Source organism: Phodopus roborovskii, unplaced genomic scaffold, assembly GCF_943737965.1.
Source record: "Phodopus roborovskii unplaced genomic scaffold, PHOROB, whole genome shotgun sequence".
In the NCBI taxonomy this organism is placed as follows: domain Eukaryota; kingdom Metazoa; phylum Chordata; class Mammalia; order Rodentia; family Cricetidae; genus Phodopus; species Phodopus roborovskii.
The window spans coordinates 9,842,707-9,857,456 of NW_026126424.1; the positions used below are offsets into that span (position 1 = coordinate 9,842,707).

General features: G+C 42.8%; 1 protein-coding gene across 1 annotated transcript; it reads right to left on the minus strand.

Moving 5' to 3' along the window:
• Nucleotides 1–4,952: 4,952 nt before the first annotated feature.
• Dnttip2 (deoxynucleotidyltransferase terminal interacting protein 2) lies at nucleotides 4,953–14,458 on the minus strand. Its single transcript, XM_051185574.1, has 7 exons — nucleotides 14,387–14,458; nucleotides 12,036–13,684; nucleotides 9,677–9,815; nucleotides 9,119–9,214; nucleotides 7,484–7,648; nucleotides 6,038–6,147; nucleotides 4,953–5,170 (listed from the first exon to the last, which is right to left on the minus strand). Exons 1-7 carry the CDS (start codon nucleotides 14,453–14,455, stop codon nucleotides 5,077–5,079), a joined length of 2,322 nt encoding a protein of 773 aa, XP_051041531.1. The 5' UTR covers nucleotides 14,456–14,458; the 3' UTR covers nucleotides 4,953–5,076.
• Between the last annotated feature and the right edge of the window lie 292 nt (nucleotides 14,459–14,750).

Below are 14,750 nucleotides of genomic sequence, written 5' to 3' on the forward strand. Positions count from 1 at the left end.
TGAGGAGACTCACCAGCTGTGGGGACTGAGGAGGTTGCACGTGAGGAAGACAAGGAGCAACTGCTCCTAAGGGGAAATCTTCATCCCCACGGCTTCCTGAGTAAGCTGCAGGTGGCCTTTGGCTGCTAGTCACTGCATTTGCTTCTCGTTGACTTAACTTTGGGAATCACACAGTTGAGCAGTATGTTAGCTACCTGCTGGCTTATGAGAAACAACACCTCCACACATGGGTTATGTAACAGTTGCCTGGGTTACTTTGCAGAGACTTGAACTTCTGTTAAGACAGATTCTTCAGTGGAGCCTACAAACACCCAGTGGATAAACATAGTCAAAGGATTGGCATATGTCTTCCTACAGTGTCTGTCCATTCTGCTGTCTTAACTCCTGGGCCAGCTCTACAATAGATAAACTCATCAATTGAAAAAAAAAAAGTTATATCCAAGACTAGTGTAACTTGACCTGTTGCCTGTTGGAGCTGGTGTTTCTTCTACTCCACCCCTGTGCCTTCTTGGCAGCTTGCACACTTACAGTCTATAAACCATGAGACCAGAATGGTTTATGAGAAACTCAGCAGTTTCTGAGCAAAGCTCATCAGCCTAGCAAAAGAGGTGTGTGTGTATGTACACAAACAAGAAGCATGTCCTTTGAAACCATGTTGGAACTCAGGACAATAACCAAACCATAGTCCATCCCAGAAGAATCAAAAGCCTGCTATTTCATCTTGTTAAGTGAGCATCCCAGTCACCTCGTTGGTCAGTGTTAGTGTCCTTCTATTCTTACGTGGAGCTTGTCTTGCATGTCTATGCTCACACCATGTGCATGGAGCCTGGCTTGGAGGCACAGGTTTAGAATCTGAACTAGTCAAGGCTGAGTGAGGCAAGAGCATCACAAGGGTCAAGGTCTGCCTGTACAAAGACCCTGTCCCAGAAAGTCTAAACAGGGCCAAGGATATACTCGGAGCATGTATACTACCCAGAGATGCAAAAAGCAAATATTACAAGTTGATCTCATTTCTGTTGTTCCTAAGCCATAGGATTTATGTCAATTTTAGTCTGTGGTTACTTGGCTTGAATGCTTCAGTTATGTATTCAGACAGACAGGTCACATGAGTAGATGGAAGGCAGGGTCCAGGTAGGAGAAGCAAGAAATAGACTTCCTAAAAACATGTTTCCAAGGATCTGCTCTCATCAAGGCCCTAGTTTCCACCATCTTCTAATAGCCCATCCAAGGATTAATCCATAGACTGATCAAAGCCCTCATGATCAATCTCCTCCCCAAAGCTCCATTTATTTAGACATCTCAGGTAGCCCAGTCTGGTTTCAAACTGTATACCTGAGGACAGCCTTAAACTCTTGATCCTCCATCTACTTCCCTAGTGCTAGGTCACAGGCATGTGTCACTAGTTCATGTGATGAAGGGGTCAAATCCAGGTCTTCCGGGCAGGCCCTGTACCAACAACTGGGCTTCTTTTCCTGCCTGCACTTACTGGCCTGTACATGCAGGCCTCAGTGATAAGTGGGCCCTTTGGGAGCCAGGCAGTGATTTGCTATGCTTTGGGAGCCCACCTGATGACTGATGAGCACCTGTAGGAGCCTTATTACTCAGAACCGGAGAAGCAGCTGGGAGTGGTGGAGTGCTTAGGTCCCAGCCCTTAGGAGCCAGAGCCTGGTTCTCAGAGCTCCAGGCCAGCCTGATGTGTCCAGTGAGTTACAGGACAGTAAGAGCTGCATTGTGAGACCCTGGTTCAAAACAAACAAAAGGACAAAGCCCCAGGACTGTACTCCAAATGTTCCACACACCCTTGTGGAGGCCACACTCAGGCCACGGGGAAATGCTGAGTAGTTGTTAGTCGGGAAGCATGAAGTGTTCTGTATCATTCCTGTGCTGCGGTGTAGACCATGGACTAAGGCTATTCAAGACAAAGTGTTGAGAGCTGGAATGAGGGAGGCGGTTGAAGAGAAGGCTGAGAATATAAACTAGAGCTGTTTCCCAGGGCAAGCAGACGAGTCTTGAACTGAGGGATGCGGGAGAGAGCAGAAGCAGCTAACCATAGTGCCAGAGACCTGCTGTTTCTTAGGCCAGTGGAAGAATGCTGACATAACTGAGGCAAGTAAAACTGCAGGGATGGGCGACTGAGTTCAGATGTGCATGTATTTGAGGTGTCTGGGACACCCTGGAGACGTCGGTCCTTAAGACATACAACGCCAAGCACAGAACAGGTTCCCTAGGAATGTTCACAGACTGGAAGAAGATGGCAAGGGGAAGTTGAAGGCATGAAGTGAAGGAAAGGCTAATACTAAGGAGAGCTGCAGGCTTTGGACGACCTTAATGGATCTACTTCGCACCCAGTTGTAGTAGTCAGACTTTGTTGGTCATTCTGCACAATAGTTGAGTGAATTAAATTTTGTGTACATTCACTAAACCAAGACAGTTTCATCCATTACTCAAATATCGATGGCCCCTGACAAGTCTGACCCACAGGGGACTGCAATGGAGAAACATTGAGCAGAAACTACTTTTCCTGGGCTAGGATCGTGCTGGGCAGATAAGCTAATCAAAGTATTAGATTGTGCAACTGTAATTAACACACGTTCTGAGCATTTCAAGGAAACTATGTAAGGTACATTAGATCAAATGTAGCTTCAATTTACACGACTTTCAACTCACTGTTTATTAGTACAGAACCTATCCTAAGTTGAAGTACACAGGATGAGAGACCAAAAGCAGAAGTTCCAGGCCGATGAGATAGGTCAATAGGTAAAACCTGTAGCCAAGGCTGATGGCCTGAAGTTGATCCCTGGGAGCCACATGGTGAAAGGAAACTCTCAAGAGTTGGCCTCTGACATGACAAGAACATGCACATGCCCCACACACATCCATAAATAAAAATGTAATAGAGACCCAAAACACTAGTTCCTACCTTTGTAACAGGACCCCAAATCTTAACATGATAGAGCTACCATTCAGGCCTTAAAATATAGCATGTAGACAGGCAGCCACATCTGCCAAAATGAGAACAAAGACCTAATCCACCCAAGTCCATAGTTCTGGGAAGTCCCTAAATGCACTAACCTTGCTTTATGGCTTCTGGAGTTCCACATCTGACCAACTGAAGTATGTCAGCCTAGGATGTGGTTTTTATGCTTTTAAGCTCTCACTGAGAAAGGCTCAAGATTACACTGGGGTCCCAAACACCCAGTGTATGTCACCAGCCAGCTAATAAAGACATTCTGTTGGATTGAACCCATGTCCATTTGGTCTTCTCTGGTGGACATTTCACAACACCTTAAATTACAATGCTTTTAGATATTATTCTTTACAGTTTGTAAGATACTTGTTTTCTGGGACAGCATTGCATATAAAACAAATTCATATGTAGCTGAATTGATTTCCAATGCCTGCCTCCACTTCCAAGGTGCTGGGATTTTAGGCTTGTACCATTACTCCGCTTTTAAAGATTAAAAACAAAACAAAACAAAACAAAATCAAACAAAAACTTTGCAAAACTCATTCAGTTAAGAATGAATGTTATCAGGTGACCTCAGATTATTGATATAATTTCAGTTTATTTGATGGAAGCAATGAGTTTGTTAAACATTCTCTACCTTATATAAATGAAGTGGAAAATAAAGGAACTTTCCATTGCAGTAACAAAATTCCTGATAATCAACTTAAAGGGAGGAAAGTTTGTTTTGGCTTTGTTTCATAGGTTGTCATCTGAGTCACTTTGGACCCATGGCAAGGAAGTCCATAGCAGGAGGTATTGTGTAGAAGCAAAGCAGGCCATCTCATGGCTGCAAGTAAGATAAAGTGGCCAGGGGTCCAATCCTCTTTCACAAGGACTTGTCCCCACACTTACTTCACTAGGCCCCACCTCCTAAAGGTCCTCCCACTTCCCAATAATACCATACATGGGCCTTTGAATTATGTTTAAGACATACTACAAGTTGCTTATAAAAATGTTTTTAAAAAATTACAATATGCCAATGGAGACAAAAGAAAGCATCTATCAGTGGAAATGTAACTTCAAGTAAATACTAAAAAGTATGTTTTGAAGCAAAGAATTTTTGAGCCCATTCTAGCATTCTCAGAATAGAAAATCATATGCCAGAAGGTTGCCCCTCGAGTCTTAGTCAAGAAATGTTTCCAGGAATACGTGTAAAGACACTCGACCCTTACCCTCTCATACACAACCCTTTCATCACAGAAGCAACATACATTAAAATAGGCTTCTGTTTGTTTAATAAAAGGAAGCATAGATGCTAGCTAGGTTGCTTGTGACCCCAAGATAAGTATAAGATTTCATAATATAAAGGAACTATACCCAACAAGCATTAGTAAGAATGAACAGCAATTCTTGGGTACCAGAAATCAGGTTAGCTTGGGTGCTTGCCTGACCACTGGAGGAAGGAAACTGGTTCATCTGACCTACAGGCCCAGTGAAAATCCTGTTTATCTTAGAAAAACTAACCTGAGTAGAAAGAAACATTGTCCAGTTCCAGTTGTTAAGAGAGAAAAAAAAAAAAAAAAAAAATGGCAGCCCTTTTGCATTATCCACTTTTGCCCCAAATTTTCCAGGGAAGCTTCTGTATGGTTTCTGGTGTATATGAGCATCACTCAGTTCTTTGTTTCTGCATGTATTTCATGTGTGCTCCAGGAACATTTTTACCTTACCATCCCACACACTAGCTTGTACACCAGAAGAAGGCGAGCATATCAGTTGTCTGCATCCCCCCCCCACACACCATACTAGTTTTTATATTTAGACGTTTCTGATCACTTCAAAAAGTTCTTTGAACACACTGCCCATTTATGTCCTAATTACATTTTCTTTAAATAACCAAATACTGAACAAACATACTAAAATAGTTGATACTCACTTTCCCTTTAAGAGTCTAAACTCAGAAATACCATCTATACACACCACACCCATTTCTATTTCAAGGGGCACATGATTTTGTCAGTCAGCTTTATTTCCAAACAAAATCACTTTATTTATATATTATTTATATAAATTATGTGATGACCTTCAGCAAATAGAGGGGAATCTATAAAATGCTGTTTGCTTTGAAGATTTTAATTGCGAAATTTCTTCTTTTTCCGGAACTTCTTTCCTGCTGCATTTGCTGCTTTTTCAGCCATGATTTCTGAATACTTCCTTCGGTTAAATCTGAAAAGAAAATGCAAACCTTCATGCTCTAATCTATAGCACAATGTATCAGGTATATCAGGCATTAACAGTTGCTATAGCTTTAGGGAGAGCTAAATCTCAAAATGCTCTATGCTGGGCTGGCTTTATAAAGCACACTGCCACCAAAAGTCAGAAGGCTGAGACAGCAGTTGTCATTTGTTTTATTTAAGTTTTGAGATGGTGTCTTGCAATGGCTGGCCTTCATCTCAGAACCTTCTTATGCTTTGGACTTACAGATGTGCACTCAACTCCTCAGCCAGCCAGAGTTTATATTTAAAGACCAATTTTAAAGACCCCTGATATCCATTTACCAGCTGACATTGGATCTGGGTATAAGTATGGGATAAAAATACAAAAAAAGGACAAAGCAAAACAGTTTCCACTTAATGAAAACAGTACTAATGACATTTCTTAGAAGCCCAGAGCCAGGTGATCTCTGATCCAGGCCAGCCAGAGCTACACAGAGAGAGACCCTATGTCTCAACTGCCCTGGCCCCGTCCCCACCCCCACAAAGGAAAACCACCTTAGAAAACAAAGAGCAATGCTTTTCAAAGGCTGATCTCCAGATAAAAGGTCTATGGGTAAAAGTATTTTCACAGGATAATTAAGACATTGATTATCCCTTCTCACACTCATTCTTATGCGGGAACACATGAAGTTTAAAGGCTACATGATATATGGTTTGGCAGAAACAGATGAGGATCTAACTTTGACTATGCCAAATACTAAATTATTTTTGTTTTATTATTCTCACAAAAACATAGTCACCACAATGTAATCTGAGAACCTGTAAACGTAGGTGTATTTAAAGAAAAGCACACATTATACAATAAAATGTAAATTACCTCCTGAACTCAGAATCAGCCAGCAGTTCTTCCACAATAGTCTTTTTCCTCTGTTTCTTGGGAATTCTTGAATGGTAGAAGTCAGCTGGATTATCTACGATGGTTCCAACCTAAGAAAAATTGATTGAAATACATCATGCAGTACCTGGGTTAAGTTGTTAAGTTGCTCCATATTTCAGTGTAAGTCTAACGGTCTTTGTGGAAAGGAATGGAAAGCACAAGCTTACATTACACATGCATTGGTTAGGCCAGTTTTTAAAGGCAAAAATAAACAACCTATTGGCCAGTACACTGGTGGTACTGATGACAATTCCCCATTAGAGGGTCCAGCACGTCAGTGCTAAACAGTCAATTCATGATGAATAGCACAATATAATATACTGTGCTTTCTAATTCAATGATGTACATATAAATTCTACATGTCTATGTGATTTTAGAGATTATCACAAACACTGCCAGTTTAGTAAAGTATCTGCATTTGTCCTCAACTGACTGAAGTTTGTAGGAGGATTACTACGTGCAGGCACTGTGCTTAGGTGATGGGGAAAACAAGGACTGAGAACATCTAGTCCACACCAGTAAACAGCCACAATCTTAAGGCAGAGCCAAGCAGAAACTAAAAACATTATGGTACAATGATATTCACAGAACAGAACACTGTACATGGCTCTGAAGACCTAGTGACCAGGTTTGTTTAAGGAGGTAAGAATGACCAAGACAACATTTTAGCTAGGCTCTCTATAGATAAAAGTTCGCCAGGCAAACGGGAGAGTAAAGTCAGAGAGCAGTAAAGACTGGTACATGTTCTCAGAAAACTGGGGAGCTAAGTGGGCGCAGTTTAAGAAGACTCACTAACAAAGGACTGGCAAGCTAGTTTGTGTGCAGAGTATGAATGAAGGTTCAAAGGAAGTGATATAGACTACCCCAAAAGTCACCAAGAATTACTCAAGTTTCTCAGAAGTATAACATGAAAATAATTATGTAAGTAAATGACAGAATACAACACTAGCTACAAGGAGGCCAGAGGGCAAGACTTGAAAACCTGTAAGCTGAGTGAGTAGAAAAGGGTTGAGAAGAGTGGAAACATGATCAACTTGCTCGCCGAAAAGCAACTTTTGAATGACTTGTCCCATCTATCCAGGGATGTTTTCAAAAGAGAAAAGGAATGGAATAAATCATTTCCTTTCTCTGTACATCTTACATGAACTTTTGCTCTTGAAGTAGCCATATATTCAGATACAAAAATTCAGTGAGTGTAATAGACCTAACCTTGATCCCAGCTGCCATTTTTAACCTTGCCCTCTGTACTGAGGACCCATTATAAAATGGTGGCTGTCTGAATTGCTGTCTAGTCATTCTTTATAAAGCCTACGCATATACTGACCACAGGCTTTCTTTCTCTGCTGTTACACTCCACAGAACATAACCAGTATTCTGTTTGTATACCTGGAAGTACTTAGGGAAACCATCTCTGTCATTTTTCTTGTAAAACCTTTTTGGGTCCATGCTTGCTCTCATCTTCAATGCTTTGAGATCATTTCTCAGTTCATCCGTCAGTTCTGGAGCTTTCATGCCAAACCAACCATTACCAGCTGTTTTTTGTCGCTCTTTCTGAAATACAAGTTGTAAAAAAAAACATTAAAAAATGTGCTTTACTTATATATGCACATACATGTGTATGCAGGTGCCCACAGAGGTAAGGACAGTGAAGATTAAAGGCATGAGCAGCAAGTGTTCTTGACCAAGCCACCTCTCCAGCTCCCAAAATAAATATCCTAACTTTTCTTTTCAAGACTATAGAGACTAGTGGGGCGGTGGTGGTGCACACCTTTAATCCCAGGCAGAGGCAGGCAGATCTGTGAGTTCGAGACCAGTTTGGTCTACAAGAGCTAGTTGTAGGACAGCCTCCCACGGTGTGCTAGTACATGAGGTTATCTGGGCTACCCATTCAGACTTTGGGAGGGGGAACATTTACAAGGGCTCGGAGTCCTTGCCCAGCATACGTGAAGCCTTGGGCTCACTCTTTAGCACTGCATGACTGGATGTGGTAATGCACACCTGTAACCCCAGCTGCTCAGCCAACCCAGATAAATGAGACACTGTCTCACAAACCAAAAGCAAACAAGCAAAACCCAACTTTACAGAAAGCATTTATCTCCAGGATCCTTATAAAAAGAATTAAGTCAAAAACAAAATAAATAAAACAACAAAAAACAACCAAGCCCCAAAACATTTGACACAGCACCATCAATTTCATAAATGACAACTCCCTGGTGATGACTTGCAGGGAGATGAACACAGCTTCCAGTTTGTTGTTGTCTAGGAGCACATATGAGGTAATGTATAAAAACATTTTATTTTAGGAGCTGGCATATAAGCATTATTTTTTTATTCAGTTACTTAAGGGTCTGAGAGACTACTTAACTCTCAACAAGTCAAGAATTTTATATCCAAAATGAAACAAAATTACTATTCTTTTCAAATTTTGTTTCATTCATCCAAAATGTCTACCACATGCCACTGTGCTCTATTATTATTATTAGCCATTTAGCAACTGTTTATAGGTTCCAATAGTAAAATAACAGGGTTTGCTTACATTGTTAAATATTCCCATTCCCCCAGCTGCCTGACTAAGTGGATCAGAGTTTGAAGTTGGTTGTATTGACTTTGTGTAATAGAGTGCCTAGCCTTCAGTAATGTATACAGAAGCCAAATGATGTGGCTGGTGAGCCTGTATGCTGCTGTCACTGTTGAAGGTGTATTTTTCAAAGCTGTATTTGTGGGCACAAGGCATGGCTCAGTGACAGGGCACATGTGACACCATGCACATGACCCCAGGGTTCACTCCCAGGCACTAGAACAAACAAAACCAAAAAAACTGTATTTGTTTACAAAGAATTGAAAAGCCACATTAAACATGTTGATGGAACTATTATATTGATGGCCCTTAATGTCTAAGAACTCTGGTCCTATCTGTAATAGATGAATACTAGAGCTTAACTGCACAATCACAGTATTACATATCCTGAAAGTACAAAGACAAAACACGTGTGAGCAATCTGAACAGCAAGTCCGACTTACTCTGCGCTGTTTCTGAATTTGATGCTTCGATTCGCTATATGCTGGGATACAATAGTTTTTTTCAAAATCAGGTGTAATGACAGCTTTCTGCAGAAGCTAGAAAAATACAAATTATTATTCTTTATCTTTCTTCCCCAGTTAAACTTAGTCTTTTAAATTTTGTGTAGGCAAATCCACTAATCCACTCCTAAATGTTTCTTGTACTTGTTGCCCAATCTCCTGGCCTTCATCTTGATCCCTGAACTTGCAGCTACTGCAAGTTGTCCTCTAATCTTCCCATGTACACCACAGCACAATTGTGCCCCCCCACCACACCAAATACATGAATGCTTAAAAAAAAAAAAAAAAAAAAAAAGACCCTTGGGTCCTAAGTGGTAAATGCAAATAATAATGCTGATCTTGAATTGTTTCAAGTATCATCTTTTACAGATAAAACTCCATTCATAAAAAGTTAACTATTCCAAGAAGATAGAAAAAGAGCACAACATATAGTTCTGCCATAGGGAAGATAGTCATTTTCCAAGGACTAAAGAGGATGGAATAGTTCATGTAACTTACCTCATTTTTCTTTTTCTCCTTAATCTGTGTTAGGGTTTTCTTGTGAGGCTGTGGCTTGTCTACATTGAAATTAATATACAAACCACCCAACTGCTTGATATTTAGTCCAGGATCTATGCTGCTACTTGTCAACTTCAGACTGAAAGAGAAAAGATCACTTTAAACATCAAGTAATTAAGACAAAATGGAAACAAGATTGCATGTTAAAATCTCACATGAATATGGAGCATTACAGTACAGTTCCTAAAACACTGAATAAACAGGTGTATCTCACGTGTAGGATGAAAATGAATCAACACGGTTGGAAAAGACATCCAAACAGATTCCCAAGATCTTCTAGGAGGACTAAACAAGTAACACGCCCACAGATTTCATAAGGAACTTAAAGCAAAGCTATTCAGTTGAAATTCACACATGGAGACACACTGTATCTCTATACCAGGAAGAAAGACCAGCTGACTATGAACTTAACTCTAGAATTCTATCCTAGGCAGACCAGGTGCGGTGCAGGACTTCAGTCCCAGCCCTTAGGAAGCTGAGGCAAGAGGATTATGCATTCCGGTCTAATGTAAGCTACAGAGAGAGCATGTGGGAAAGAAAAAATTCAGCTGCTGGCTGAATTAATGGCAGTGTTTCTAAATACATCACAGATGGCAATGAGCACCAAAACTACAGAAGCAGAAAAGAGATGGCATTCTCTTGACCACTAAACCAGTCTCTTCCATATCTGGTCTCCTTCGCTCCTATCATATTTTTATAGCGAGAATTTTTCCTTTACAGAACCAAGAGTCTTTTTTATAAGTACACCCAGACTGAAAGTCAGTTTCTTCTCTAATCATTCTCATAAACCATGTAGTATCACAGTGTAAGCAGGCTCCACTGGAAAGCAGAATCTTTGTATTACAGTGCCTTGGCAGTGGTTCACATCTTTGAATGTTTACTGGAATTAATGTGGGAAAGAGTACTTAAAAAACAAACAAATAACAAAAGCATTAGCCAGGCATGTGATGCACACCCCACAGCCACTCAAAACAAGAGGCTATTACTACGACTCTTGGTGATCTGCCAAAAACTTGATGTTAAGACCCTACTGCTGGCTGAATCATGGTGGCACACACCTTAATTCCAGCACTTGGGAAGCAGAGGCAGGGGGATGTCTGTGAGTTTGAGGCCAGCCTGATCTACATTATCAAGTTCTAAGACAGCCAGGGGTACAGAGAAACCCTGTCTCAAAAAAAAAAACTCAAAAGACCCTACTGCTTTGGTTACAGGACAAAGAAATGAAACTGCAGCTGAGCTGGAAGCATCTTTCCTGTTAGCTCTTATTGTGCTAGAAGGTACTACATAGGCCAGGGAGAAAAGTTACCAATGGTCTTACCCAGCTGTGGACTCTGCATGTTATACTACTGACTTGACAGAGAAGCTATCCCTGCCTGCCTACTGGTGCACTGTTATAGGGGTAACTGAGGCCCACTTGCAGGAATTCAGAACTGGCGCTGTAAGCCTATGGTTGTTTACAGGCCCTCGTGAGGAAGCTACTATTTTTTTTTTCCTAGATAAGCTATATTCATTAAAAATACCTTTTAAATATTTAGATTTATACTCAGGTATGGTAAGATGCATCCTCCCCACACACACCCAGTAGGTAGCAGTTACTACTAAGACTCAAAACTGGTCAAAGTGCTGAGAATAATTGTCTCAAGATGCTCGTTGCTATGACAGACATCTATATGCAGAAGAGTGGGCAGAGAGCATGTCCAAGTCTCAGAAGGGGCCAGGGAGCATGGATGTGGAACGCTGCTCTCTGGGTATGATCCAGGAATTCACAGCAGCTGCTGATCACCTGCACACTGCTGGACCAGTCAGCATTTTGTAATGGAGGAGCTCATGAGGCCCCACCTCTCCCTGAGGACCTAGAGGCAGTTAATGATTACTGGGGGAGGAAGAGGCATTTTCTTCAATGGTGCAGCACAAGTCAGAGTCAGCTTCTCATGAGCCTGTAAATAACCCCTCACCCATACTCCTGTAAGCAATTCATATACTGGGTCACCTATGTCCCCAGAAGACGTGAAAGCAGAAAGAGGACTAGCTAGGGGAAAGGGCATCAGGGGGAATGAAGAAAGGATGAGAGGAGTGTGAGGTAACTACACCTCAAAATACACTACACACACACACACACACACACACACACACACACACACACACACACACACACACGAAAACATACTGAAACACTATTATATACAATATATACTAATACAAATTACTTTGGGGGTTGAGGTACAGCTCAGCGGCAAAGGACATGCTTCTCGTGCTGAACCCACTGGTTTAATCCTTGCCTGCCCTCCCTTTCACTTACAGCTTGGACTTTGTGTTACTCAACAAGTCTTCCTCATCACTCGACTCTTTATTTTCATCACCGTCCGATGATTCTTCTTCACTGTTTTCATCCTCCTCCTCCTCCTCTTCTTCCTCAATAGCAACTTCACTGGGGGTCTTGTCTTCCAGGTAAAAATTTTTATCGGCACTCAGCCCAGGAGTTCTGTCGATCACGAACAGCGGGCCACCGCATGCTGTGTCTTCCCAGTCTCCCCTTGAAGACTCCTTCTGGCCACTGTTCTCAGAGCTCACAGTATCCTTTTCATTCTCACTGTTTTCAGACTGCTGGCTCTCATCACTGCTAAGAAATAATAAGACAGAGCTATCCACATCCTGAGACACACTGAGCTCAGACTTGCATACTTTGGTATTGCATTCAAGACCCAAATCACTTTGGCTGTTGTTTTCACTGACATCTACACTTGTGGGCTCCTCATTACTGCAGCCACCATCACTGAATTGTGTCCAGTCTTTTGTGTCATTTTTGTGACACTGAATTGTGTCACTCTTTTTGAGGCTGTCCACTCTTTCTTCATTCAACCTTTGTATTTTCACAACTGCAATCTTGTGCTCTAGTGATTTTATGATAGCCTCACAATGTAGACTTGAAGGCTGTGATACAGCTTCACTATTTAGGGTGTCTGAATGATTCTGAGAAACTGACTGCTGAAGGCTGGTGTCTGGAACTTCAGAAAGATTCAACTGGGAAACTTTCTTATTAATTTCTGTTTCCTCTATTATTTTGGTGTCCTCTTCATCCAGGCTCTTACAGTTCTCCTCCCTGATTTCTGTAAGAGATGCGACACTGGCTTCTTTTTCTTCTTGTACATGTAAACGTTGGTGGTTTTGTGTTGTTTGTTTTTCTGAATTTCTGTGGACGGAATCATCAAAGTCATTATTGTAAGTTTCATTATTAGAGAAATTTGGCCTACTTATCTGAGAATGTGGTCTCGCTGGTGACTGAGAGGTCTGTCTAGTATCTGAGTCCTCTGAATTCACAGATGTACCCACGATTTTCTTTTTATTTCCTGGTACAATCTTAGTATTTTTCTTCTCACTTTGGACCTGTAATTTCTTCTGCAAATTCCTGGCTGTTCTCCTAGGTGAAATGTCAAATGATGAAATGCTGGAGCATGAGGACTCACCATCAGACATAGCTTCTGCCTGTGATTCTTGGCTTAAATCTCTTTGAGCCTTAGGCTTACTTCTTTTGCTTCGTCTTTCTGTGGAAGGTACAACCATTGAAACCCCCGAAGCATGAGACTCTGCCTCAGAAACAACTTCTTGATCGAGAGATTCATGTTGAGGGGTTATTTTCTGCCTTTTCCTAACACTGGACTTTGGGGTGGGTACAATTACGACCTGCCTCTTCCTAGTTATTCTTATAATGGGCTCCTGGACCTCAAGCACAGAAGAAACCCCTGAAGCATGAGACTCTGCTTCAGAGGCCTCTGCATCAGTAGCTGGTTCAGTTAGCTCTGCTGGTGGAACTGTATTTCTACTTGTCCTCTTTCTAGAGAGGACTGAACTTTGTTTCTTGGCAGTCTGTGACACAGCAGTACTTCTGTCATTGGATTCAGATTCTTTCTTGCTTTTTAGACATGTCCCATTTCCTTGAGGAGCAGATCTCTGCAAACCAAAAACAAACACAGTATAACTTAGAAAGGGCTGGGACAAGAGGGAGCAAATGTGGCATGACCTCAAACGCAAGGCTTAACGAAGTACTAATGAAAGCCAAACTCGTGATGAACTAATTCTTTACTTGCCCCATCCTAGACTTCAGAAAGCAGAACTGAAAAGAGAATTTTCTCCACGGGGGGGGGGGTCCAAATCAATTATCGAGGCCCGGGGGCAGGGGAGTTAAGTCCGAATTGGGCAGATATAGTGTATATACATTTAGGAGTGTATACGGGAATCCGCCGCTTGCCTGGGATTTTACCTAACAGGAAAGGGCTGCTTCGTACCCTTTAGCACACACTCTAAAGAGCAGGGCAGCAGGAGGCAGAGGCTCTCACAGACAGCACAGCAGCCCTCGACAAGCCAGAGGAGCTGCCCCGTGTAAACGACGCTCCCTCCCAAGCCAACAGAAGGCTCGGGAGTGGTGGCAGCCATTCACCTTCCCTGGTCTCAACAGGCAGCTTAAAAGGTGTCATCTGCACGAGGCAAGCCACCTACACTCCTACGAGCCCTAAAGACCCCGAGGCCCGACCAGGTTCCGGCCGACCCGGCGCAGCGCTGCGCGCGCAAGGCTCGGGTCCTCCTCGCCCTCCTCCACCCGGCAGAGCCGCCCTGACGGCGGCGAGGAGAGCCGGCGAGCCCGGGCCCGCTCACCTTCTGCTGGGAGCTTCCTGATGCGACCTGGGGCCTGGTCCCCGACAGCCCCGACCTGGTGACCACCATGTTCCCGACTCTCTATTCCCGGCAGCCAGCGCGGGACGCTCCGGAAGTACGTCAGAACAAGGGCTCCTCACGGTTCCCCGCGGAAACCGAGTCTCGGAAGAATGGTTCCCAGGCCGGCTCTGCTGCCGCTGGAGACCGGATCTCCGCCCCAGGCTAGAGCGTGGCGGCCCGGTGGACGGCGATCCCCCCCCCCCCCGTTCCGAGCGCCCCCCGCGGCGCCCTCCCGGGCGGTAGAGGCCTTCCCCGCCGGTTCATATCCTGCTTTCCATCCGTCTTCTGCGCAGTAATTGTACGA